The sequence below is a fragment of the Ursus americanus genome, chromosome 22 (genome assembly GCF_024610735.1).
Source record: "Ursus americanus isolate L20-20 chromosome 22, mUrsAme1.1.p, whole genome shotgun sequence".
Lineage (NCBI taxonomy): Eukaryota > Metazoa > Chordata > Mammalia > Carnivora > Ursidae > Ursus > Ursus americanus.
Window position 1 is genome coordinate 15,032,281 of NC_142148.1, and position 27,232 is coordinate 15,059,512.

At 48.8% G+C, this 27,232-nt stretch overlaps 1 protein-coding gene across 1 annotated transcript; it reads left to right on the forward strand.

Annotated features, from left to right (window-relative positions):
• On the forward strand, positions 1-9,689 carry MATN4 (matrilin 4). The gene is made up of 10 exons (XM_087853543.1): positions 1-79; positions 786-1,355; positions 2,080-2,202; positions 3,966-4,088; positions 4,181-4,303; positions 4,397-4,519; positions 5,821-6,234; positions 6,346-6,498; positions 9,118-9,224; positions 9,311-9,689. Exons 1-10 carry the CDS (start codon positions 1-3, stop codon positions 9,368-9,370), a joined length of 1,875 nt encoding a protein of 624 aa, XP_087709669.1. The 3' UTR covers positions 9,371-9,689.
• The last annotated feature ends 17,543 nt before the right edge of the window (positions 9,690-27,232 follow it).

The window sequence follows — 27,232 nt, forward strand, 5'->3', positions numbered from 1 at the left end:
ATGAGGGGCCTTCTCTGCTGGCCACTGCCCATGTTGCTGTTTCTTCTCCAGCCCTGGGAAACCCAGCTCGAGTTGGCAGGTGAGTGGGGCTTGGCCCTCACCAACAAGGGGAAGGGAGCAAAAGCTGGTTCTCTGTCTGCAGCCAGCTAGGTCTGCTGGGGAGAGAAAAAGCAAAGGCTCTGAAATCATAAAGGGGTGGGGTTCTAGTTCACAGCTTCCCCTCTCTGGGACTCAGTTTCCTTATCTGTAGGATGTGGCTTAGAAGTGACAAAGTTGAGGTCATGCAAAACTGCCATTTGGTGTTTAATTTTAAAAAGTTAATTGAAAAATCAGGACACTTCACATACAAATCCTGGTTTGGGACTTCTCTCTTGAAAAATCCAAGGATCTGTTAACTTGGGGACTACATGGCTGCAGGGCAGCATTTGGCTGGAGGAGGGATACAGGTGCCCGCCAGCCTAACCCAACCAGTTCACTCATTCATGTTGCCTGCCTGGTCCCTGTAGACATTTGAGTTTGCCACATCCCTTCGCCCACTCCCAAATTGGAGAATACCTTCTCAGAATAGCCTTAAGAGCTGTAGGATAGAGAACTGGGGGAAGTCTGGCCCAGGCCCTTAGCAAATGCTGGAGGAGTGAACGTATCTAACTCGCATTTGCTAGGTTAATTCTGCGCTAGGCGCTGTTACCGCCGGGATAGCACCATTTCGCCCTGGGTTTCCCTGGGGATCTCCTCCCAGATGAGGTTTTGCAGACCTAGGAAAGTCCTTCCTGATCTCCTCGAAGGTCCCGGGTGCCGGACGGGGCCCCTGGATTTGGTGTTCGTGATTGACAGCTCGCGCAGCGTGCGCCCCTTTGAGTTCGAGACCATGCGGCAGTTCCTGGTGGGCCTCCTCCGCGGCCTGGACGTGGGGCCCAATGCCACGCGCGTTGGTGTGATCCAGTACTCGAGTCAAGTGCAGAGCGTCTTCCCGCTCGGCGCCTTCTCTCGCCGCGAGGATATGGAGCGCGCCATCCGCGCGCTGGTGCCGCTAGCTCAGGGCACCATGACGGGGCTGGCAATCCAGTACGCCATGAACGTGGCCTTCAGTGTGGCCGAGGGCGCACGCCCCCCGGAGGCGCGCGTGCCGCGCATCGCTGTCATCGTGACCGACGGGCGGCCCCAGGATCGCGTGGCTGAGGTGGCGGCGCAGGCGCGCGCCCGCGGCATCGAGATCTACGCAGTGGGGGTGCAGCGCGCCGACGTGGGCTCCCTGCGGGCCATGGCGTCTCCCCCGCTGGACGAGCACGTCTTCCTCGTTGAGTCCTTCGATCTCATCCAGGAGTTTGGCCTGCAGTTCCAGGGCCGGCTGTGTGGTGAGTTAGCAGAGCGCTAGAGCGAGGCGCGAACTCCTCAGCCGCTTAGATGCCCCGACCCATCACATAAATACCAGCAGCTGCGGGGAGGCACCGCCCACTCCGGCGTTAGCCCCGCCCACCAGATGGTTGCGCGGCACTGGGCTACCGCAGGCTGTGTCAAATTCCAGCTCTGCCCACTTTTGCTTAGGCTTCGCCCGCAAGAAGCAACATTTCTCGTGCCTGCTCACCCGGATGAGCTATTGTGGTTTACCACAGGCCTAAGGCCAAACTGCAAAATCGCCCCTCGGCACTAAAAGCACCGCCTTTCAAAGCTGAGAGCAATCGTCCACCCGGAAGAGTATGTCCCGCCCACGGGGCATGTCCCCGCCCACTCTCATTTTAGTTCCTCCCACAAAGCCGCAGGTCTGTTCTAGTCACACCTTGAATTATTTCACCCACCTTGATTTAGTACCTCTCCGCCTCCTCTACCTTACCCCTTGTGCAGTCCTGCCCTATCCCATTGACGCATCTAGCCCGGTGACCCCTTCTGAGCCTATTCATAGGAGCTACTCAGGCCCACTTCTTTCCCTAAGCCCTCCCACCTGGATTGGCCCTCTCAAATGAGGCTTGACCCATCTAGAGCTGTACTTGAGCTTGGTGCCCGCCCCTGACCCCACCCAGCCTCTTCTTGTTGGAGGGTTCTGCCCATCTGTCCCTTGATCCTATTGTTGTGTGTCCTCAGGAAAGGACCTGTGTGCTGAGGGGGGACACGGCTGCCAGCACCAATGTGTCAGCGCCCCGGGCACGTTCCACTGTGCCTGCAACCCCGGCTACCAGCTAGCTGCAGATAACAAGAGCTGTTTGGGTGAGAGCTGTCCCTGCCCTGCTCACTGCTCCTGAGTCTTCTGTGGCTCCCCATTCCCCCATCATCAGACGGATAAATCTGGAAGGGCTTTTAGAAGTAAAAGTTCAGCGCCCTTGCTTTATGGGTCTAAGAAAGGGAACATATTTCCTGCGGCCACGCAATTCCTTGGTGAAATCTTGACCCCACGGTTAAGTATGCTTTCTACATCATTGTCTCTCTTATTTCAGGCTTGTCTCCTACCTGGCTCCTATATGCTTCCCCAATTTGTTTGTGAATTCTCACATGCATATCTTCTTACTGTTTCTGTTACTCAGACACTCATTGTTGGGGTCTTCGGTTAGGGTCTCCATACCTCTCCCCTCCCCTCCATATACACTGCTTGTTTCTGCTTCTGCATCTTAGCTCTTTCTGGGCTGCCCCTGCTGCTTCTCTCTGCAAATGCTTCAAGGCCTGGTTCTTCATTTTTGCCTTCTGAAAAGCTATGGCACACTATGCCTCCCTTATACAATTGGGATTTGCTTTTTCGTGTGTATGTGTGTCCAATCCTTTGATCATGACAGCAGCTACCATCCGTGGAGCCCTGATTTAGTATTGGACAATGCACTTGAAGGTTTCCATTCATCATCTCTCAATCTCACAACAACTGGGGAAGAGAAGTCATGTGTTCCCAATAATGCAGATGTCAGCTGGGGTCTTCTTGTTTCTAGAACTTAGCAAAGGCTGGCTTGAAGCCTCATGTGATGACCTCTGAACATTTGAATCTCTCCAGCACATCTCTGGGAATTCCCCAAGTGCTTACATTCTATGGTCAGCTCTCGCTCTGAGCTTCTACTGAATTCATTCCGTTTATGGGTCCTCGCTCAATTTCTCAACCCACACGTGCTGTTCTTGTTCTATGCATGCAAATCAGCCTCTTCCTTGGTTTGCACACTTGTGCACACAAGGGCATGTGTGTGTATATGGAAGTCGTGCGTATGTCCATTTTACTAAAGATGGAAGTGGACAGAGGTGTGTGTTACCTCTAAGTAAAGTCCAACATATACACACAAAAGAAACACCTGTGATTAATAATAGAATATTAGACACCCTTGATCCCTGAAGTCTTGTCACCCCGTCACAAGTGATTTTTCACTGGCAACCTCAGCCCACACAGGTACTCATGCTCACACTATCCTCTTGTTCTTTCTCCTCTCCCATCTCTCTTCTAGGAACCCCAAATTCTCACTTTTTTCGTTCAGGGCAATCTACATCTCTCCGGTCCGTATTTTCCAGCTCAGCTCCGGGCTGTCTTTGCACATCTAAACCCTCAAGATACTCAGCAGGCAATAGTTCACTCTCCTTGGAAGGACGTCGTAAATAGCAAGCACACTCCTCCAGTATATTCCCATTTTGCAGACGGGGAAATAGAGGCTCAGTAGGTAGAGTGGCAGAGCCTGGTCGTACTCTGTGTCAGGCAGCAGGTTGAGGGCAGGGGCCCTGTCTTCTACAGCTGTGGTTTCTTGCTCTTATGCCTGGCTTAGTAACGGGCATGTTGGGATGCAGCTGGGCCTTGAGTTGGGAGAGCCACTGGCCCACTAGAAAGGAGGCCTGTGCTTACAGAAATCAGAGATGCCTGGGTACCACCCTAGACTAATTAAGTCTGGATCTTGGGGGATTGGGGCCCAGGCATGGGTATTTTTTAAAAAGTTCCTCAGACGAGTGTTCTTTTGGGGCTGAGAAGTGCAGCCCCACCCGGGCATATGCTGACCTCACCTCTTCCCCAGCCATTGACCTGTGCGCTGAAGGGACCCATGGCTGTGAGCACCACTGCATCAGCTCCCCAGGCTCCTATTTTTGTCGCTGCCGAGCTGGCTTTGTACTCCAGCAGGACCAGAGAAGCTGCAGGGGTAAGCGAGCCCCACCACTTGCATCCTGGACTGAGGTCCCTGATGGCTCCAATCAGAAGCGACACCTTGCTGTCTCTCTTCCTTCCCACCAGCCATTGACCACTGCAGCTTTGGGAACCACAGCTGCCAGCATGAGTGTGTTAGCACCTTCGCTGGGCCACGGTGCTACTGCAGAGAGGGCCACGACTTGCTGCCCGATGGGAGGAGCTGTCAGGGTGAGGAGCCGTCTCTTGTATTTGTGCAGAGGGGCAAGGGATCTTGGCTGGCAGAGTCCACCCTGACTCATCCTGTCTTGTCTCTCCTTGAAGCCCGGGACCTTTGCAATGGTGTAGACCATGGATGTGAGTTCCAGTGTGTGAGTGAGGGCCTCTCTTACCGCTGCCTGTGCCCCGAGGGCCAGCAACTCCAGGCAGATGGCAAGAGCTGCAACCGTGAGTGACGGGTGGGAGGGTGTTCCGTCTGCCCCGCCCCACTGCCCACCTTCTGAGCATCCCCAATTCTGCCCTTGCTGTGGCCCAAGGGTGTGCTGTGAATGTGTGTGTGTTGGAGATGGTGGGGTGGGGGGTGAAGGGCGTGCCCTGTCCTGCCTCCATCTCTTTCCCCTCAATCCTCTACCCTGCTGCCCAGGTTAATCAAAAGTATACATTTGATCCTATTTCTGCCTTGCTCGAGAGTGTCCTGGGCTTGCCAGTGCCTACCCCAGAGTTCAGATGCTTTACCCGTGAGTTTTTCAGATGGTGGGTGCAGCCACATTCGTGGATAATGAAATCAAATTAGTTTTTTTTAAAAAGGAGAAAATAGAGCTTACTGCATGTGGAAAGCGTAGGAATTGTTTCATGAAATTTAATTATATGTGAGCATCAGAAGTGTGTCATATTGTATTATTATTGTTACTGTGGGGTGTATTCAAAATCTTGAAACCACTGGCTCACCTCATCTCAGCCAACCTCGTCAGCAGATTGCCTAGCACATCTGCTCATGCTGAAGGGGCTCATCCGTGCAACCTTCCTCCCCAACTCCAGGAAGAGTGAATTATTTCTACCTTGGCCTCCCTATATGCCCCTCTCTTCTAGCACTTTCCCAGGCTGCAGCATAGGGCATGTCTGACTGCTCTGTTATGTCCTGATTTCCTTAGGATCAGGGTCCTGTTCGTTTATTGTTCAACCCCCTTCAGGGCCTAGCGAAGTCCCTGATTCAGAACAGGAAGGTAACATTGTAGAGTGATTCAGGAGCATGGGTTTTGGGGTCAGACAGACCTGGCTGCAAATCCTGCTCAGCCACTATTAGCTATGGAGTCTGGAGCAAATGACCTTCAGAACCTAAGGTTATGTAAAATGGGGATACAGTGGCTAACTGAACATAATTTAAAAAATGGGGATAGTACCCAAGATTATTGGGAGGACTGAAAAAAAATATATGAAGCACCTAGCCCAGTACCTGGCACATGGTAAGCTGTCAAATAATAATGTTTTAGTTTTTATTTATTATTGTGATTGTTTATATATTAACAACATATTTTTTTCAGTATTTATTGTTGTTGATAAATTTATTATTGTTATTAAGTTTTATTAATTTATTATTACTACTATTATTATCTAGTACAATTCCTGGCACAGGAAGGACTTCATACATCGTACCTGTTATGTAGTAAATGTTTGTGAATGACCAGGTGGGTAGATGGCTGCTGCCAGCCCGGCATCTGGCCCCCAATCTAAGCTCTTCTCTCTGCTAGGGTGCCGGGAAGGCCACGTGGACCTGGTTCTGCTTGTCGATGGCTCCAAGAGCGTGCGCCCGCAGAATTTCGAGCTGGTGAAGCGCTTTGTGAACCAGATCGTGGACTTCCTGGACGTGTCCCCCGAGGGCACGCGCGTGGGGCTGGTGCAGTTCTCGAGCCGCGTGCGCACCGAGTTCCCGCTGGGCCGCTACGGCACCGCGGCCGAGGTCAAGCAGGCGGTCCTGGCCGTGGAATACATGGAGCGCGGTACCATGACAGGGCTGGCACTGCGCCACATGGTGGAGCACAGCTTCTCCGAGGCGCAGGGCGCACGGCCCCGCGCCCTCAACGTGCCTCGCGTGGGCCTGGTCTTCACTGACGGCCGCTCCCAGGATGACATCTCGGTGTGGGCCGCGCGCGCCAAGGAGGAAGGTGGGCTTGGCGCAGGACGGAGTGGCCTGGGGTTGGGTTGGACGTGGGGGGGATCCTAACTGAGGCCTGGGGCGCCCCCTTTGTCCCCCCCCCACCCCGCCGGCCTTGTAGGCATCGTCATGTACGCCGTGGGCGTGGGCAAGGCGGTGGAAGAGGAGCTGCGCCAGATCGCCTCCGAGCCGGCGGAGCTGCACGTGTCCTACTCCCCTGACTTTGACACCATGACGCACCTGCTGGACAACCTCAGAGGCAGCATCTGCCCTGGTGAGCGCATCCGACTTCACTCAGTGCCCAGCCTCCTATCCAACCCGAACCCCTTGGTAGAGTTAGAGCCGGGGGTGGGACTCTCTAGACAGAGCCCTGTTACTCCAAGTGGGGTCCCTGGACCAGCGGCAGAGCGGTCACCTGGTGGCTCGTTAGCACTGCATTTTCAGAGCTCTCCAGCCCCAATGAACCCGATTTTGTACTTTAACAAGACCCTCGGGTGACTCCCAAGGACGTCAGAGTTAAGCACTAGACTGGACTGGCTACCTGCCCCGCACATTAGTCGGTGTTCACAGTAATTGGAGGAAACTTTTTCAAAGGCACGCCAGACTCCTTGCTAGCAGAGTCACATCACATATTCCTTTAACGTGTTGGAATTCAACTACACAGACCTGGCAAAGTGGCAGGACTGAGAGTGTTCCAAGTTCGCAAAGGCATGTAGTTTTTTTTTTTTTCAACATCGCCCATAAATTCAATCCATCAACTGCATCTGGTGCTCAGTTGAGGAGGAAGGGACCGAGTCTATCTGCGGAGGAGAAGCGGGCTGTTGGACCTGTGTACTGTACTTTGTAGGTCATATAGGGAACTTCTCGGGCATAATTTTTACCACAGAGTCTTTTGACTCTAACCCAGGCCGGAGATGTGACTCTTTCACATTACCAGGCCCCTCCAGAGCTAGGTTCAGTAGAGCTGGGCTGGCCTCGAGAATCTGTAGTTTCAAAAAATAGTTTTAAAATATATGTGTGTGTGTATACATATATGTATATACACAGACATATATACACAGGTGTATGTATACATATACATACACACACATACACACCTATACATATATGTATATACACATACATATATACCCACAGGTGTGTGTATACATATACGTATATACACAGACATATATACACAGGTGTATGTATACATATACATACATACACATACACACCTATACATACATGTATATACACATGCATATATACCCACAGGTGTGTGTATACATATACGTATATACGCATACATATATGCACATAGGTGTATGTATGTGCATATACATACATACACGTACACACCTACCCATCTCTCTCCCTCTCTGTTTCTCCAGGCTAACCCTAATAATTAGCTAGGGTATTGTGGAGGCACTGGATTAGCTGCTCTGTCAGGACCCTTCCTGTCCTGACTCTTATGTCCCCTGCAGGGTGACTTTGGGCAAGTCACTTAACCTCCACCCCTAAGGCCATAACTTTCCTTTTCTGTAACAGGGGAGGGCGCTGGCTGGCCAAGCTTGCTTCCAGCTCTAAAATTCTAAGAGAAACCTGGGTTCTGTGGTTGAGGCTCTTCACCAATCGGCTGTATGACCTTGGGCAGCTCTTTCCCCTTTTTTGGCACTTGGTCCCCAGCTGTGACGTTAGGAGTCCTTGCAGGACTGTTATCAAGACCACTGATGACATATCATATAGCAATTTGCTAAGGGTCCAATGAGAATGAGAAATCACTCTTAAATCATAAGAGCAACTCTTTTGTGAAGGCCAGGCACCAGGCATTGTGCTGTTATATGGAAAAGGGCACACGTTTACAAAATTCTGGTGAATCTGAGATACCACCCATTGTAAGACTCTCCATTATTTTATATACTGCTAAGCAAAAATCGGTGCCAAATTTAATTGTAAGGCACATATTTTGATTCCAGAAATGTTGGAATGTGTTTAGAGATAGACTTGGATCAGTGGTTTTTAGACATCAGGGTGCATCAGTTTCACCTGGAGGCTTCGTTACAACACCATTTGCTGGGCTCCAACCCCTGAGTTTCTGATTCAGTAGGTCTGAGGTGGCGTCTGATCATCTGCATTTCTAGGTGATGCTGCTGGTGCTGGTCCAGGGACCACACTTTGAGAACTGCTGGTCTGATGGAAATACATAATAAGGTGTCTACTTGAGCCAGGCAATACAGTAGCTCTTCCCTCTCTAATAAGGTAATCACCAGCTACATGTGCCCACTTAATTTAAATTACTTAAAAAGGTTAAAAGTTTAGTTCTTCGATGAATTAGGCACATTTCAAATGTTAACTATCCGCATGTGGCTTGTGGGTATGGCACTAGACAGACCAGAAACAGAATATTCCCATCGCTGCATGAAGTTTCATTTGGAGAGTGCTGCTGTCATTTGGACGCTTGCTACTCAAAGTGTGGTCCGCAGACCAGCGGCGTCAGCATCATTCCGTAGCTTATCAGAAACGTGGAGTTTCGGCTCCTTCACCATTCAGAATCAGAATCTGTATTTTAACAAGATCAGGTGATTCCAATGAGCATTAAGGTTTGAGAAATACTCTTCTAAGATGTGTACACGCACACACGCCCCCCCCCCCCATAGAATCCTCAGCACTACCCAATGAATAGGTTTTCTCATTGTATCCATTTTTACAGACAAGGAAACTCAGGCTGGGAAAGGTTGAGTGACGTTTGCAGTATCTCACAGCTCCCTAGCTAGTATTCATCCTAGGTCTGTTTGACCGAAGCCCACATACTCAGCCACAGGCGGGTGGAGGTGTATCGGAGGGCCTTGCCAGGGTCGGCTGGTCCTCCTGCACCTTCTCATTGCCCTGACTCTCTGTGCCCGGCCGGCAGAGGAGGGCATCGGCGCGGGTACAGAGCTTCGAAGCCCGTGCGAGTGCGAAAGCCTCGTGGAGTTCCAGGGCCGCACGCTGGGGGCGCTCGAGACGCTGACGGAGAACCATATCCTTTGGGGTCGAGGGCCCGGGCTGGAGGGGAGGTGTAGGAACCCCCGAGACCCCCAGCGGCTTCCTTAACCTGAAGCTCACTGGCCCAGCTGACGGCGCGCTTGGAGGATCTGGAGAACCAGCTGGCCACCCAGAAGTGAGGGCCGCCGGTGGCCGGGAGCCGGGCAGGGACGCGGCCCCGCCGACTGTGCCCTCGGTGCGCGGTCGGGGCGCCGGGGCCCGGCAGCACCGGGGCCCCCGAGGACTTGGGCTGTCGGGAGGGGGCGCTGGCGGGTTCCCAGCGCTGCGCTCCTGCTGGCCTCGCCTGGACCAGAAGCCGGACTGCGGGGGACTGAGGGGCGCACTAGGTCCGCACGCCCTCGCTGCGTGCTGCGCTCAGTTCGTTGTTGGATTTCCTTTTTGTTTTCTTAAAAAAAAAAAAAAGAAAAGAAAAAAAATATATTTTTTTTGTTTCCACGGGTTCGGTTTGTGGGTCTTGCTGTGCCGCCAGGGGGAGGGGAGGCCAGACGGAGCGCGCTCCGGCGGCGCCCGGGCGGCGGCTCGTCGGAGAAAGGCGCTTTGTGCGGGGGTCGGGCTGGGGGGCAGCGGGCCGGGCTGGGGGGTAGGGGGCCCGGCGCTGCTTTCCCGCCTTGTTTATTCAGCCGCGAACAGACGGCTCCTTATGCGCGCAGCGGGAAGGGAGGGGCTCAGCGCGAGCCCTCGGGGTTTGAGCAGGACTGCACCCCTCCATCCCGCATGGGACCGAGCGCTTCGCTCTCTGGCCGTGCCTATCTGGTGGTGCACCCAGATCGGGCTGAAAAGCTGCTAGAACTGGGTCGGGGAGTCTGTGAGGAAGCGAGAGTCAGTCATTGAACCCCTTGACTAGGGGTGGGGGGGCGGTTGCGGATAGGTGAGTGTCGCTTGGATTTTATCTCCCTCCACTGCGAAGGAAGACGAGGAGGTATCAGCCAGGACTTCTGGCCAGAGCTGCCGCTCAGGCTGTGACCCACCCTCTTCACCCCTCCACCCCCCAAAACAAAAACAAAAGTCAACCCTCTATCAGGAAAGAGCACAAAGCTTGCCATTTCCCAAGTGCATGTAAGAAATTGCTAAGATTAAAATACTCCAGTCCTCCAGATTTTGGCTTATAACCCTGGGTTGGTTTCCTTATCTGTAAAATGGGGATTGAAGTTGTTACCCCCAAGGGTAACGGGGAGAATGGTGGAAATGATTCCAAGGCATCTGAATTGTGCCTGGTACATATTAGGCCCTCAATTAACGGTAGCTATTAATCTTATGATAATAGTTAACATATTTTGTCTTGGGCGTAACTCCAAGTGATTTGCAGGTGTTTTCATTTAATCCTCAGACAACCTTAGAAGGTGGGAATTATCGCCTTTATCACCCCCATTTTCAGGGAGGAAACTGAGGCATAGAGAGGTTAAGTAAGTTTCCCAAGGTCACAGACCTAGTAAGAAGTGGAAGTGGGGCATATTGGTTTGCAATGGCCATTGTGACAAACCATGTGGCTTTACACAACACAGCTTATTATCTTATGGTTCTGGAGGTCAGAAGTCCAAAAGGGGCTGGCAGGGCTGTATTTCTTCCGGAAGCTTCTGTTTTCTTGCCTTTCCCAGCTTCTAGAGGCTACCCGATTTGGTTTGTGGCCTGGAGTCACCTCCACCTCGGCTTCTGGCATCACACCTCCTTCTGTGACTCTGACCCCCCCCTCCCGTCTCCATATCACAAGGACCCTTGTGATGATACTGGGGTGACCCAGATAATCCATGCTAATCTCTGCATCTCAGTCTCTAACTTCATCACAGCTGCAAAATCCCTTTGCCACGTCAGGTGACATATTCGCATGTTCCAGAGACTAGAGTGTGGGCATCTTTGGGGGGACCCGTATTCTGCCTACACACAGGTCTGAAGCCCCACAGACTGACGTCAGAGCAGACCTCTGAAGCACGTCTATGCCTGGCACCTTGCTAGGCTTGAAGAGGGAGAAACAACTGAGAAAAGCCCATGGGGGGGCATGGCTAAGGGCTGGGGGGGTGAGGTGCCCTGACTCTCACTGCAGCAGAAGGAGGGACCTACAGGTGAGAAGGTGGAGCAGATGGATAAGCGCAGGTAAGCAGGGAGATATCCTGGAGGAGGAGACCTGCAGCCCAGACCTAATCCCTGGCTGGAGTTTCTGCACGGCGTGAATGTGTGTGGTCAGGAGTGACTGGAGTATGGGGGAGCAAGATGACTGAGATCTTCCCCACACAAGAGGGGCAGGTGAGCTGAAGTGTTAAGCACAGTTGGGCCCAGAGGACAGAATTGCCTGCCCAGCATCACGCAGTGAGAGCACACCAGCCGGATGAGGCAGCGGCCTGGGGACTCTGATGAGGAGCGGGTCCTCAGCTGATGAGGGGAGCATTGAGGGCGAAGGACGGCTCCCTCCTTCCCTCCTGCCAGAACTGGCCCTTCTCCAGCCTTTCTTTCCTCGCCAGCTCTTTCCTCCTGCAGTCTCCCTAGTGGCCACTGGATGGCGCCCAGAGCTCTGACTTGGAGTTGGGTCCCAGCGCCCTCCTAGGCACCTGACACCTGGAGCTTGGACTGATGAACCAGGCCTGCCCTTCTCCATAAGACCCTCCTTTCCTTTGATACCACTTCCCCACTCTGGAAGATCCACAACCCCAGCCTAGAAGCTGCTTCTGTCCCTTAGGCATTGGCCATACACTCCTGGATTTGTAGACCAGCCCTGCTACTCGACAGCTATGTGTCGGTGTTGACAGTGGCAGGTTCCCTTGTCCATCTCCCAACTCGCCCTCTCTCTCATTTCCCTTTCCTTTTACCCCCTTTATCCTTTTGGATCAGAACGAATGTCCCACAGATGGATAGCTGGCCCTTGCTACTTTGTTTGCACCCTTTTCCTTCAAAGGATAGAAGACTTACAATGGGCTCATTGGTTCAGCAAAACAAATATGCATTAACCCAAGAACAGAAAACAAGAATCCAAGTAACAGTGGAGGGAGAGTAACACTGCCAAGCAAGCTTAGGTTGCGAGAAGGCAAGGAGACTGAACAGACACTGGTCTTCCTCGAGTCCTGGCGAGCACGGCGGTTATGTGGCTCTCAGAACCTGGTAAGACTGGGCACAGGGCAAGTATGTTTTGGGGGACTCTTGAGCCCAGGTGTCCTGGAGGGAACTCAGAGCCTGAAGCCCTCTTGGTTCCCTGCAGATCTGAATATTTAAAAAGGACAGTATCTTCTGTAGTGGTTGACTGAGAGGTCATTCGTGGAACTGTCCCTTATCCTTGGTAGCACGCACTAGACATGATCTCACACAGGAAGGCCAAGGGCAAGAAGGGCTGCAGCCTCAGCCAGTTACCCTGACCCCTTTCTGAATTCCACCCCTCTCTGTTTCTCTATGATTTTTGGCAGTTCTATCCTTCTAGCTCAAAGCTCTTCTCAGTTTCTCTGGTTGGCAAAGCTGCTCTCTTCAAGGGTTCTCTACTCTTCTGGATCTTTGGACCCAAGATAGCGAGAAACGGGAGAGAAGAAAATTATCAATCACAAAACACCTACAATGTGCCAGGGACCATGCTATGTCTTGTACCTGTATTGTCGTGTTTAAACCCCGCAACTTACAAAGGGAAAACGGGTTCAAAGAGTCCAGTTGTCAAGGTCACAGAACTTCAGAGCTAGGATTTGAACCCAGGTGTCCCTGATCCCAGAGTGTGCCTCACTCGCATTTCTACCCTTCAAGTCATCAGAGACAAGGCTGAACTTTTTCAAAGAAACTTTTACTGGGAAACTTACAAGGCCGACAAAAGCAAAGCCCAAGGTGTGGAAGGGAAGAGGGGGCAGGATGGTGGTTCTCTGTTGAGGGGTATCTCGAGCATATTTAAAACTCCTAGGTCCAAGAGTCACGGTTCTTCCTGCTCTTCGCCCTGCCCTGGGCAGTCCCATCTCTACCTGCCCCCACGCCCTGCTCTGCCTTTCCCAGGTCCAAGGAGAGTCTTTTTCCTGAAACGAATAAAACCTTCCGCTGTTCCCTGGGACTCCCCTCTCCCCCACCAGGGGGCACAAGGCAGGTGAAGTTCGCCCTGGCAGCTAGGCTGGGGTTGGGGATTTGTGGAGGGAGCTGGCAGAGGAAGGTAACCATGCCAGCATACAACACGCACAGGACAGTCAGGTGCATTTTCTCCCAGATGAACAAGAGAATCGCAGCGTGACCTCTATCCCCTGATAGAGGGCAACTAATCCTAATCTTGGCAGGTGCTCAAAAAATACCTTCCCAGTGAGTATTTCTCGAATGTCCAGTTCAGAGATATGTTAGCTATTGTCCTAGGCACCGGGGATGCAATGCTTAAAAAAAAGGATCGTACTCCTTGTCTCCAATTTATGTTCTAGGAGGGGGAGGCGGACAACAAATAAGTAAATGAATAAAGGTTCAAATAGTGATAAATACTAAGAAGATAATAAAATAAAGGTAGGAGCAGTGCTGTCGGGTAGAGTTTCTGTGACGGGGGAAATGTTCTAGTCCTGCATTGTCCAGTGCCCGCTTCGGCAGCACGTCCATATCCGCACTGCCCAATGTTAGTAGCCAACATGTGACTACTGAGCACTTGAAATGTGGCTCACGTGGCTGAGGAACTGAATTTTAAGTATTGTCTCAATTAATTTGTTAATTAATTAATTACAAGTTTAACAGCCCCATGTGGTTATTGGCTACTGTATTGGGCAGCGTAGGGAAGGGAGAGAGGGGAAGACTTCAGAAGAGGTGGTGAAGGGAGACTTGCCCCAGGTGGCGGTCTTTGTGCTGAGGTCCAAGTGAGGAGAAGGGGGCCGGCCTTGCAGTGTTCTGGGGCGAGAGTGCAAATGCAGGGCTGTAGGCGAGCCAGCCTGGTGACCCCAGTGCCAAGAAAAGAAGGCCCCGGGGCTGAAGCTTGGTGGGCAGGACAGCGGGGTGGGAGTTGAAGGTGGGTGGCGAGAGGCCCCCGAGGGGAGCTGGGCTGGGCGGGCTGCTGGCTGTGCTCCTGGTGACCGTGCTCCGTGGGCACCTCTCGGGCTCCTCTGCTGCCCCTCCCTGGCCTGCCCCCTTCTGTCTCAGGGCACGGCGAGGATCCGATGAGACAGGTGACGTTCAAATGCTTCATAAACTTAAAATGCTGCCCATGAGAGAAGGATAGAGGTCTGGTTCTGAGTGTCGCCCCAGCCTCATCATTGCCTGGGAGCTTGTAGGAATGCATGTTCTCAGGTCCCACCCTGGATCAAGGGCGCCATAGCTCTGGGAGTGGCCTCCGCAATCTGCGTTTCCACAAACCCCCCGGGGCGGTGATGTGCACCCAAGTTTGTGACCAGCGGTCCAAGAGTGATGGCATTCAATTCCTGTTCCTCAGCCTCGCTCACAGCTCCCCCTGCAGGGTCCCCCCACAATGTCCCCAGCCCCCCATCCTGACAGAGCTCCCTGATGGCAGGTGTCAGCACTCACCGTCCTCCCGAGCCTCCTCCCTCCAGGACGGGCTCCATTTTTAGCTTCACATGCACAGATTTAAAAAAAAACAAACAACTGATAAATAAATTATTAGTATTACAGACATTTTTTTTTGTAATTATAAAAGTAATTCAGGCTCATTGCTAAAATAAAACTTGAATAACACAGAGAGTATCAAGTGAAAAAAAAATCACCTGGCTCTCCTAATCCTATTCCCCAGAGGTAACCACAGGACAATGGTTCCTTGTGATTCTTTCCAGACGTTTCCTGTACTCACAGAGGCAGCCAGTGTAGGGCTCTGAAGCCAGAGTGCTTGGTTTGGAATCCTAACTTTGTTTCTTGTTTGACGAATATGTTGGATCAGTTGTCTTAGTTTCCTCATTCATAAGATGGACTTAATAATAGTAGGACCCTCACAGAGTTGTCTTGAGGATTAAATAAATTAATTCAAGTAAACTTTTCAGTGACTGGCATCCAGGAAGTACTGTATAAGTGATTTCAGTATGTATTTTTATAAACTTCTTTTGATTTATTTTTGTTTTTTTCCAAGCCACATTGTATCCAGCTTTATTAAAGATACTTTTCATAAGCAATCATGGTATTTCAGGCAGGACATGGGCAGACAATCATCAACAGTAGACAACTGTCAAACTCCCTTCTTGCATGGACGCCACAATCAGAAAGCCACCGTGAAACCCGATGAAGTCTTCACACGAAGCTCTGAGCAAGGAAAGTTCGGAGTGAGGGCTGACCCTTCACATTTGGCGTGTTGTTCAATAACTTTTCGCAAGCCGACCCTGACTTTCAGGAAATGAAATGAAAATGACAGAATTATCCCTCTGAAGATCCACAAGCAAAAAGTAAAAGAACTTTCTGGAGGTATGCCATCTCCATGGTGACACTGGAATGTCCAGATTCCCTGACTGGGAACTATGTTTTGGGGTCAGGTTCCAACAGGTCTCTGGGCTTAAGGGTGTCGAGTCTCTGTGGAAGGCCGACTGGGAGAAGAGGATATAAAAAAATGAATTTTAGTTTTTCCAAACCACAAGGCATTTGCGCCAAGGTGGCTCATGTGTGTCAACATCAAGGAATCCTTCCTTCTGGGAACCAAGAGGAAGTTCCTCAAAACCAGAAGGGAAAGGTGTTTTCCCCCTTGGATTCAATCTAGCTTTGAAGATATTCTATTCATGACATGTGCCCTTTCTCCCAAATAACAATGAAGTGTTCAGTGTGCCAATGACATAGCTTTAAAAAAAAAGTGAAATAAAATTCTGCATTTTTATAAAACTTGATAAAAAATGGTATTTCACACTGTACAGTCACCAGAAATACACAGGTATCAAAAATGCACACACTTGGGGCGCCTGGGTAGCGCAGTCGTTAAAGCGTCTGCCTTCGGCTCAGGGCGTGGTCCTGGCGTTCCAGGATGGAGTCCCGCATCGGGCTCCTCCGCTGGGAGCCTGCTTCTTCCTCTCCCACTCCCCCTGCTGTGTTCCCTCTCTCACTGGCTGTCTCTCTGTCACATAAATAAAATAAAATCTTAAAAAAAAAATGCACACACTTCACTTGGCATCTCCTGTCAACGTCTTTTTAAGAAGTGGAATCACACTCCGCACAGGAGCTGAAACGGTCCTTTCCACTACTGCTCTATCTGGGACATTTTTCCTAAGGCAGGACGTGTACATCTATGTAGAGGAGGTTCCCTGCATTAGGAAGGATGGTCGGATACGGGTAGACAGAAAATGATACTTACAATGCACGTACCTGACGAGGAATACTTCTATCTGACAAAGGGCACGCATAAACTATTAGGTTATATAAAGAGCATCTACAACCCAAAGACTAAACACACACAAAAACACAAAGACCTGAATTGATATTTCACAAAAGAAGATATATGAATGGCCAGCAGCACATTAAAGAGACTCAATATCATTAATTCCCAGAAAAATGCAATTTGAAACCACAATGAGATGTCATTTCATTCGTACTAAAATGGCTAACATTAAAAAACAAACAAACAAGCAAAAACCCTGACAATATCAAGTGCTGGTGAGGATGTGAAGCAACCAGAATTTTTTTTGAGAGAGAGAGAGAGAAAGAGAGAGAGAGTGTGCGTGCGGGGTGGGGAGGAGAAGGGGATGGGGCAGAGAGAGACGAGAGATAGAACCTTAAATAGTCCCCACGCTCAGCTCAGAGGGCTCACAACCCCGAGATCATGACCTGAGCTGATATCAAGAGTCCGATGCTTAACTGACTGAGCCACCCAGGTGCCCCGGAGCAACCAGAATTCTGATACTCTTCTGGAGAAAACGCAAAATGGTACAACCACTTAGGAAGACCGGCAGTTTATAATAAAGTTCAATATCCACTTACTCAGTGACCAGAAATTCCATTCATAGGTATTTATTCAACAGAATATAAGGCAAATATCCATGGAGAGATTTGAAAAGAACATTCACAGCAGTTCTGCTTATAATAGCCCCAAACGGGAGACAATGCAAACGGCCATCAACAGGAGAATGGATACACAGATCGTGATATCGTCATACAATGGAATACTGTTTAGCAATGAAAAGGAACAGGCTACCCACGCGAGCAACAATGTGGATGAATCCCAAAAACATTATGTTGACCCAAAAGAGCCAGCACAAAAGACTACATAAATACGATTCCATATATCTGAATTTCCAGAGCAGACAAAACGAATCTACAGTGAAAGAATTGGCTTTCTAGGCTGGGACCATGGAGGGGGGTGAAACTGATTATAAAGAACTCCCTGGTTTGCTGGAAATGTTCTGTATCTTGTCTGGGCACTGCTTACATATGCACATTTATCAGAACTCCTCCAATAGTCATTTGAGTCTGTGCATTTTATTGAATATAAGTTCTACCTTTAAAAAAGATGACAAATCCCTGATGCTGTTTTGTAGTTCAGAGAATCCCCCTCTGGATTCTCTTATGGCCTTTCTCATGGATCGTGTCCAGCTCTGGCTGACAGATTCTTAATCGTCAATGATCTCTTCTCAGTCTTGTCAGGGCCCTCAATCATTTCCTCGAGAGAGACTGCAGCTTCTTCCATCAGCAGCTTGATACGTGGCATGCTTTCTTCCGAGCCCTGGAGGGACTGCCAGAATGCCCTGGTATATCTCTGACATCTTCCCAAATCATTTCTGGACAGGGTTACTGGTGGGGAAGGCATCCAAGCTCCCCCAGTCTGTTCCCTCTTCTACCACGGAGGTAGCCCTTTGCTGCCTTTGCTCCACATTCCAGGTCCTGCCTGTCAACACAGACAAGGATATTCGAGGTTAAGGGATGGAGGCATGCACTAGGCTTCCGTGGATCTTAACCATTTTGGAGTCCAAACCATTTTGGGATTGTGATGAGAGCTACAGAGATGCAGAGGATATCTGCATACATTTCCTGGGGTTTATAGAGCCCATGGGGGATCCTTGGACCTCAGATAAAGAAGCCTTCGCAGAAGTGTAGAGCCTCAGGGCCGTTCTGGAGTCAGAAGTTGGCTCCCATACCCCCATTTAAGGAGGATCCCTTCTCCCCTCTTGCCTCTAAGAAACCTCGCTGGAGCTGGCTAACGGAAACCCGTGAGCATGAGGGCTTTCCTCTATCGGGAGACTGACCATCTTGGGCTTGCCGCCTGGGAGGATGCAGAGGGCATGGTAATTCCCACACTCTGAGGGGTGTCAGTGCTAGGAGGGGTCTTCACCTTTACCTAACCCAACACACTCTTTGTACAGGTGAGGAAGTTGAGGCTCAGAGAGACAGAGGCTGCGCCTATGTCAAGACTGTGGGGTGAGTCAGGGACAAGGTCTCGAGGATCCAGGTCGCTGAGCTGCCAGTTCAGAGAGGATGGGGCAGAGGCAGAGGGACTCTGGTCAAGGTTAAAGAGGGCATCTGCTAGGCTGTGGAGAGAGAACTGTAGACTTAGAGGACAGGACCAGATGGGGCTGATGGTCACCTGGCCTGAGCAAGATCTGAGGTGACAGAAGAGCCTGACCACCCCCACCCCGCCAGACACTGAACAGGATGCCATATGACTGTCCCGTCACTTACTGCAAACAATGGCCCTAAATAAGGGAGGAATGATGATGTCTATTTTACATAGGTTCCCAAAAATAATAGAGGTCTCCTGATCTGCCCCAATCAAACAGGAAACACATTGCAGAGTCAGGCTTGGAGTCCAGACCATTCTGACCCACAGCCCACCTCTGCCTGCTTTGCATTTGTGGGTTTCTTATTCCCAGTTGCCCCAGCGAGCACAGTGCCGGGCACGCAGGAGGCGTTTTCAAGGGATTGAATGAGGAAGTACAATTTAGGAGGAGGTGTTGGAAGCTGGGTGGAGAAGCCTCAGTTGGATTCCAGGAGCAAGAGCTGGTCAAGAGAGGTAAGGTAGTACAGACCAGGCTCCGGGAGTGACATCTACCTGGCCGGTGACCTGGGCAAGGCCCCTCTTCTCAGAGTCTGTTTTCTTTCTCAGAGACATGGCTGGTTTGGCCTCAACGATCTTTGAAACCACGTCCACTCCATGTTAGAACCAGGTCAGGGTAGCTCTGAGCTGCTGAAACAAAACCTGGTTCTGGCCTGGAGGGACCTTGGGGGCTCGAGGCAGTAGTGTTTACCTCTTAGTGGAGCACCTGTTTGGCATTTCTATCTTCAACACTTTCTTTTATCACCTCAATAATTTCGCACAAGGAGCTGTGGTGTAAGGTGTCAAATTAAGACTCAATATTATGTGTTGTCTTGATGACTGGTAAGATTGGGGGAAACGTGGAATGTCCGGACCTCAGCCTCTCCTCACCCCCACTCTGCACCCGCTGGTAAAGTCTCTTAGCTAAACGACCCCTTATCAAAGAACCGGGCACAGTTCCTTCTTACCCCTGAGTAGCCAGTTTTCAGTTCCCTGCAGTTGTGGAATTATTGAAACAAACCAATTATATCCCCCCATGGGAACCAGGGGACACCACACCCTGTTGATACTACAAACCCATCCTCCCACAACTCTTGGTGGTTTGCTCTGTTTTCAAGTACAACTGCCATGTGCCACTGTGCAGTATGTAGTGTCTTCCCTCAAGCTGTGAGCATATGGGGCTGCTAAACAGCTGTCGATATCATCTGTCCAGCGTGGGGGGGGGTCATGTGTTTGGCCATCCTCACACCCGGGGGCAGGAATCCCTCCCTCACCAACAGGATCTCCCCAAGAAGTGCCTCAACCCCAATTCCCTCTGATCGGGGTTCTGGGAGTGAGGGCCGCTTGGGGCTGGGGGGCAGGAGGCCACATCCTAAAGAGCTTTGGATTTGAACCTCAGTTCTGCCATTAACTGGCATTTGACCTCAGGCAAGCCCTGTATCTCTCTTATTATCCATATTGGTTAAGGGTTGGTTACAAAACCAGGAACCACTCTAGCTAGTTTAAGTAGAGAGTGATTTATTACCAGAAACTGATATCCTACAAAATCCCTAGGAGGGCTGGCGGAGGCTGTGAACTGAGTTTCTGGGAAAATTTCCTCTTCTGAGTCATGCTGCCTTGGCACAGTTCAGGAGGGTACCAACTGGAGAACATGCTCTCAGCTACGGTCTGTGCTCTCTGCTCTGTCCCTCCAGACTAAGCTTTGGTTCAATGTTTTAGAGAGCACATCTGGTTGGTGAAACCCAAATCACAGCCAGAACCCCAGCTCTGGGGGGTCATGGCAATGTAGCTCTTAACTTCCCAGCCTCTGTGCTGTTGAGAGGTAGACCAGAAAGAAAGAGGTCGAAATGGATGGTGAGTGAGTCAATCCACAGATTCCACCTCTGAAGTGGTTTGCTGGGGTCTCTGGGTGGGTGGGGAATGAGTGTGGGCTCGCTGCCTAGAGTCAAGCCCAAACTTGTTTCATAGTCAGAGTCCCTCTGAAGATGATCTAAGTAAGTGCTTTTCAACCCTATGGACCCAATGTCCTGCACCCTTTTAGTACCAAATCTTTTGTTACATCCTCTACTTATCTACATGTGTAATATCAGAAACGTGTCGCTATCATGTACTAACTGTAATGATAGAAATGAAGTAAAAGGAAAGTAAAATTTATAATAAAATGACATGTGTTCCAATATTTAAATGCCCCACCAAGGCTCCTTGGAGATGTGAGGAAGTTGCGAGGAGCTCACATTATATGGGGACTTGATGTCCACAAATGCAGTTGGCTGTAGCTACAACTCAAAGATTACGGAAGTGTCTCTCTTGGGGATATTGTGTTGTAAATTGTCAACAGCTCTTGATGAAGTTCTGAACAGAAGATAAACTTCTCTGAACTTAGATGGTGGTTGCATTCTGGAAAAAAAAAAAAGAAGAACAGTGGTTATTAAAATTGGACAAAGAATATTTTGTGCTGATACCTAATGTGAATTTAGTATGAGGCCCATTACACAGATGTTTCACCTTCAAAATGCCCAGCAAGACATTAAAAAAAACTTTTACAATGAAGGTAAAATTCATGTAACATAAACTTACTGTTGACCGTCTTCAAGTGCACAATTCGGTGACATTTCTGCAGTCACAGTGTTGTGCAATCATCACGTCTATTTCATCCTGAGATGCCATCCCAAAAGGAAACCTGTCCCCACCATTAACCAGTTGCTTTCCATTCCCCTCTCCCCTAAACCCTTCGGAACAACTAGTCTGCTTTATGTCTCTATAGATTTACTTATTCTGGAAGTTTCATACAATGGATTCATAAAAGTAGGTGATCTTTTGTGTCTGGCTTTTCACTTAGTGTAGTGTTTTCAAGGTTCATCCGCATTGTAGCATGTATCAGAACCTCATTCCTTTTTATGGCAAAATAATATTCCATTGTATGGATATACCAACACTGTGGAAATCAGTTCAGTCCTTCCTGAAATAGGCAAACATAGAATTACCCTATGGCCTAGCAATTTTGCCTTAGGTCTATACCCCAAAGAATTGAAAACAGTATTTAAACAAATACTTATACACAAATGTTCATAGCAGCATGACTCACAATTATGGGACACTTGGAAAGTCAAGCAAGATGTTGACACTTGCTAGGTGTGAAAGATTGTCTGTGCGACGTATGATGTCTGCCATCTTCAGCCCTCATCCACTAGAGGTGAGTACACCTCCACAATCATTTTGAAACCCAAAAAAACCTTTACAGGTTTTCCAAAGTCCCCTGGAGATTTGCCACTGCCACTGAGATCACTGATGGGATCACACGGGGAGTCTGTTGAAGCCAGGGTTGGAACTTGCCTCTCTCCAACCCAAGCTAATGGTCTTTCTGTGCTGAGCCTTCATCCATCCCATTGAGCCCTAAGGGTGGGAAGAAAACACAGCAGGTCCCCAGTGCTGAAGCATGGGCCTGATTTCATCCCCCAAACCTGATTCCCACCACCCACAGGAGAGAGGGGAAGCTCCCTCATAGAATGTCAACTGCTCACAGTAGAACATAATCTCCTCCTTTTCTACAAGGTTCAAGAGGACAGGGACTTAGAGTTTTCATTACTTCTGAATTCCCCACGCCTAGGAAAGTGCCTGGCACATGGTTGGTTTTAACATGTACTTGTTGAATGAATGAATGAATGAATGAATGAATGAAAATGAATAGCGTATAGTCCTGTGGTTCAAAGGCTCTCTTTCTCCTCCCTGGATGGAAAAGCAGAAGATTTGTCCCCAGTGTGAACACACCCTTCAAAGATAACTTTGGACTCCATTCATCCGCATACCCCTAGCACTCAGCTCAGGGCTGGGCACATAGTGGGTAATACACACAGTGAATCAGTTCATGTCTTTTGCACGTTCAGCTTCTGTCTGGGACAGGATGGGATGTGGGATGACGGGAGGAGAGGGAGGAGTGGGAGAGGCCATGCGATTTGTGGTCTTCCTTTCTCAGCATGAGGAGTGGAAAGGACAGAGGGCTCTGAGTCAGACGGATCATAGCTTGAACCATAGTCGTGCATTATTAGCACTGAATTGCTGAGCCCATGACTTCACCTGTCTGAGCCTCCCTTTCCAGGCATGTAAAATGGTCAACAGTACTTGCTTCCTTCGACGGTGGTGAGCATTAAAGATGTTGCACTTGTGAGTAGTCAATCACGTTATATTCATTTTCCTTTAGGGTGAGCTCCAGGTTCTTCTCCACACCAAAGCACATTCCACCTCTGATTGAAAGTGTTACAACTTGCTGTTGACGGTCAGGTTTAGGACTTTCTATTGGGCTTTATTCCGAAATTAAGGTAGCACACGCGGGGGTGTGACGCTGCTTGATTTCATTTTTCAGGAGTTGTAACAAGGGTCTGCCCTGAACTGCTCTAGCGGGGACCAGATATGACCAGTCTTTCCTCCCTCTTTGTCCTTCCTGGGCTCAGGAAGAAATTCAAAACCAGAATAAAGCTATAAGCATTAAGGAATTTGAAGTGATAGTTAAATTTTTCCCTTCAGAAGATGAAATAGGTTAAGATATTTCAATTTGGTGATAAAATTTTTCTCCTCAAATATGGTTTTTTACCAAGACTTGTAAGAAAGAGACCATTTCTATCCCAAGCTATTTCAGAGACTAGAACAAAGAAAGCATGGATAGAAACTTTGTGGCTTTTATTTTTTATACCATATGTTTGACAGTATAATTAGAGTGTGAGAAGAAAATTATAGACTTGTTGTTTTCTTATGAAGCTATGATGGGAAAATCCTAATTAAAACGTTAGGAAATCGTCGATGTTGAGTTCCCTGAAGTTGATGACTGACCTGTGGTTTTGTAGCAGAATGCCCTTATTCACGGAAAACACATCCTGAAGTATTCATAACTAAATCTGATGTCTACAACTTACTCTCAAGGGACAGTTTAGAACGTTACGCTGTCACTCACACGTGGAGGAAAGAGAATAATAAAACAAACGTGGCAAATGTTAACATGTAGTGGATTTGAGTGAAAGGAATACGACAGTTCTTTGTACTATTCTTCCAGTTTTTTCTATGCATTTGAAATTATTTCAACGTGACAAGCATAGTAAGGGTTAGGATACTGAGTGTGCTAAAAAGAAATCCCTCTTACATAAATAGGGTACATCCCAGGAATGCAAGGGTGGTTCAAGAACAGAAAATCTCTCAATGTGACCTAGCAAATTAAAAGTTTGAAGAAGAAAAGCCAGATGAGTCTTTAAATCGATTTATTTTTGTTTAATTTTTTATTATGTTATGTTAGTCACCATACAGTACATCCTTAGTTTTTGATGTCGTGTTCCATGATTCATCGTTTGCGTATAACACCCAGTGCTCCATGCAATACGTGCCCTCCTTAATACCCATCACCAGCCTATCCCAATCCCCCACCCCCCCTCCCCTCTGAAACCCTCAGTTTGATTCCCAGAGTCCATAGTCTCTCGTGGTTCATTCCCCCTTCTGTTTACCCCCCCTTCATTCTTCCCTTCCTTCTCCTACTGATCTCCCTGCTATTCCTTATGTTCCACGAATGAGTGAAACCATATGATAATTGTCTTTCTCTGCTTGACTGATTTCACTTAGCCTAATCTCCTCCAGTCCCGTCCATGTTGCTGCAAATGTTGGGTGATCATTCTTTCTGATGGCTGAGTAATATTCCATTGTATATATGGACCACATCTTCTTTACCCAGTCATCTGTTGAAGGGCATCTCGGCTCCTTCCAGAGCTTAGCTATTGTGGACATTGCTGCTATGAACATTGGGGTGCATATGGCCCTTCTCTTTACTATGTCCGTATCTTTGCGGTAAATTTATAAAAATCATTCTATATTGTTCTATGCTCATTCCTGATAAAAATACACACTGTATTAAGAACAAAAGCGGATATTTTTAACGTGGTAAAGGGTATTTACCAAATACCTATGCAAATATTATGCTCAATGGTGAAACTAGAGAAGCAGCATCCCTAAAGACAGTACAAGTCCAAGATGCCCTCTATGGCCACTGTCATTCAAAATCATATTGGTGATCTTACACCAATGCGATAAAAACGAGACCTAAAAATGAAGCAGCGTATCTGTGTGGTGGCTGGGGCGGGGGGTTGGGCAAGATGGGGGAAGGGGAGTGGGACATACAGGTTTCCAGTGATGGAAATAAGAAACCGTTAAAACTCGTGAGAAAATACATGGAGTGTGTGATGACACGTCAGTATACAAAAAAATGAACTGCACGCTTATACACCAGAAACAATTAAATATGTGAAAGAGGAAGAGATTCTATGTTCACAGTAATCATAAAATTGATAACTACCTAAAAATAAACCAAGGCAAAGTTTGCAAAAATTATGCAAAGATAATAAAACTTTAAAATAATTTTCAGATAGTAAAACTTTATCGAATGACTTGAAGAGGCCTTGAATAGACTGATGCTCACTGTTTTTCTATTTGGGAGGACTTACTGTGGTAAATGTTTTGGCTGCCCCCAGTCATTTAGAGCTTTGATGTAACTGTAATGAAAATCCCAACAGATTTTTTTAAGGCCCTTGAAATATTGATTCTGGGGGCGCCTGGGTGGCACAGCGGTTAAGCTTCTGCTTTCGGCTCAGGGCGTGATCCCGGCGTTATGGGATCGAGCCCCACATCAGGCTCCTCCACTATGAGCCTGCTTCTTCCTCTCCCACTCCCCCTGCTTGTGTTCCCTCTCTCGCTGGCTGTCTCTATCTCTGTCAAATAAATAAATAAAATCTTAAAAAAAAAAGAAATATTGATTCTGGAATTTATGTGGTAGAGTAAAAACGCAAGAAAGGCCAAAACAATTCTGAATAAGCGAAACAGAAAAGAAGCGTGCCGCAAAGCACCAAGGTATGTAAAACAAAGCACAAGGTATGTGTTAATTAAAAGAGGACCAAAGAAGACTGGTTTGAGTGTGGACAGACTGAGCGAGAACGCCTACGGAGGGCAGGAACACGTCCGTCTATAAATGAAAACTTGGTACAAAACAGATGTGGTTTTATAAATTAACAGGAGATCAATGAGATGGGGGAACAATTGGCACTCCATGTGGAAAAAAATGGAAGCAAGATCCCTAGTTCAAACCTTTCACAAAAAGTAAATTCCAGATGGATTCATGACGAAATGTGGAAAACAAAACTTTTGAAGAGGTTTAGAGAAAATACAGGGGATTGTTCTCAGGGGAGGATGGTCTGCTTAAAATTGCCGTAGAAAGTACAATCCATAAAGGAAGGGGGGGTGAAATTGAGTGCATCAAAATAAAAAAAAAATATTCTTTTAAAAAATGACCCAAAGGACAAATGTAGGCTCCTCGATGCTTCAATCTGGAGCTCATTCACCATTTGTACGTGGGGCCCATCATCAACTGCACAAGCTACAGAGGTGACCCTCCCAGGGGTTCCCTCCTCTGATCCCCAGCTTTGGACGGAGAGCATGAGTCAGTAGGCAGCCCTCTGTCAACCTCATCCAGAGTGTTCTCTCCTCCCCTCATGTTAGACAGGAGGCCAACTCTGAGCCGTGTTTTTGCTGTTTGCAAAATCAGATGACTGTAGCGCCTCTTCGTACAATCTCGAGGTTTTCAGGTAACGAACTCGATACCGTGCCTGGCAGGTAACAGGTGCTCGGTAACTATTAGTTGTAATTCCCTAAAGGAGCCTATTTATTAAGTGGGGTGGTCAGGATTTAAAAGCAGGTCAGTCTAACTCCAAAGTCTGTGATCTTTTAATGAAAGTCCCTGGAATCAAGCAGAAGGAGTTGGAAGTTGGTCATTTGGGGGATGTTTCCCGGGAGCCTGGGGTATGTGCCTCCTTGCTCTGGAGGGTCACGGCTCCTTCTCGCTCCAGTGTAGCTGACAATCGCCTCGTCTCCAATGCTCGTTCTTCGCCCCGGCATCTGACATTGTAAAATAAACACACTTTCGGACAAGCACACAAAATAAGAGGACAACATAATGGGTAATTACAAGGCAAACACCGCCGCCGCCAAGGCCACATCCGTTTTCAGTCTGGTTTCTCAAGCCCCCAAACCACTTCTTTATGGACGGGTCACAAAGCTTCTTTTCTGTCGGTCACAGAGCAAGCAGATGCCTTCCTTTTGGGAGCTAGCCAGCCCTGTGGGAGAAGTGGGAGAAACTCCTGGTCTGAAATCCGACATCGTCACAAACCGTTTCCAGCGTGGCGAGGTCTCAGATTCTCCGGCCGAGGACGCTCCCTGGCTTCTACTTCCGATTCAGACATTCGCTGCCCCTGTCCCCAGCCCGCCATTGTCCTCCCCCTTGGTGTCCCCAGCCCTCCTTTGTACTGACTTCTTTTCTGACGGGAACAACCTTTCTCAGTCTTCCCAGCATCGCAGGGAAGGATCCAACCTGGATAAAGAGCAAAAACTCAAGACAAAGGAAAGCATTGAAGACCCAGCTTGCTCTGGCTGCCCGGACATGGTGACTCTGCTGTGTTCTCTTCCCTCCTCAACCTCTGTTTGTCACACGTCTGCGTGTTTTTTATTTTTCTTTCTACTCCCGTACCTGCAACTAGCCAGTCTCATGGGGCTTCCAGCCTTAGAGTTCTTCACCTTGACAGAAGGAAAACTA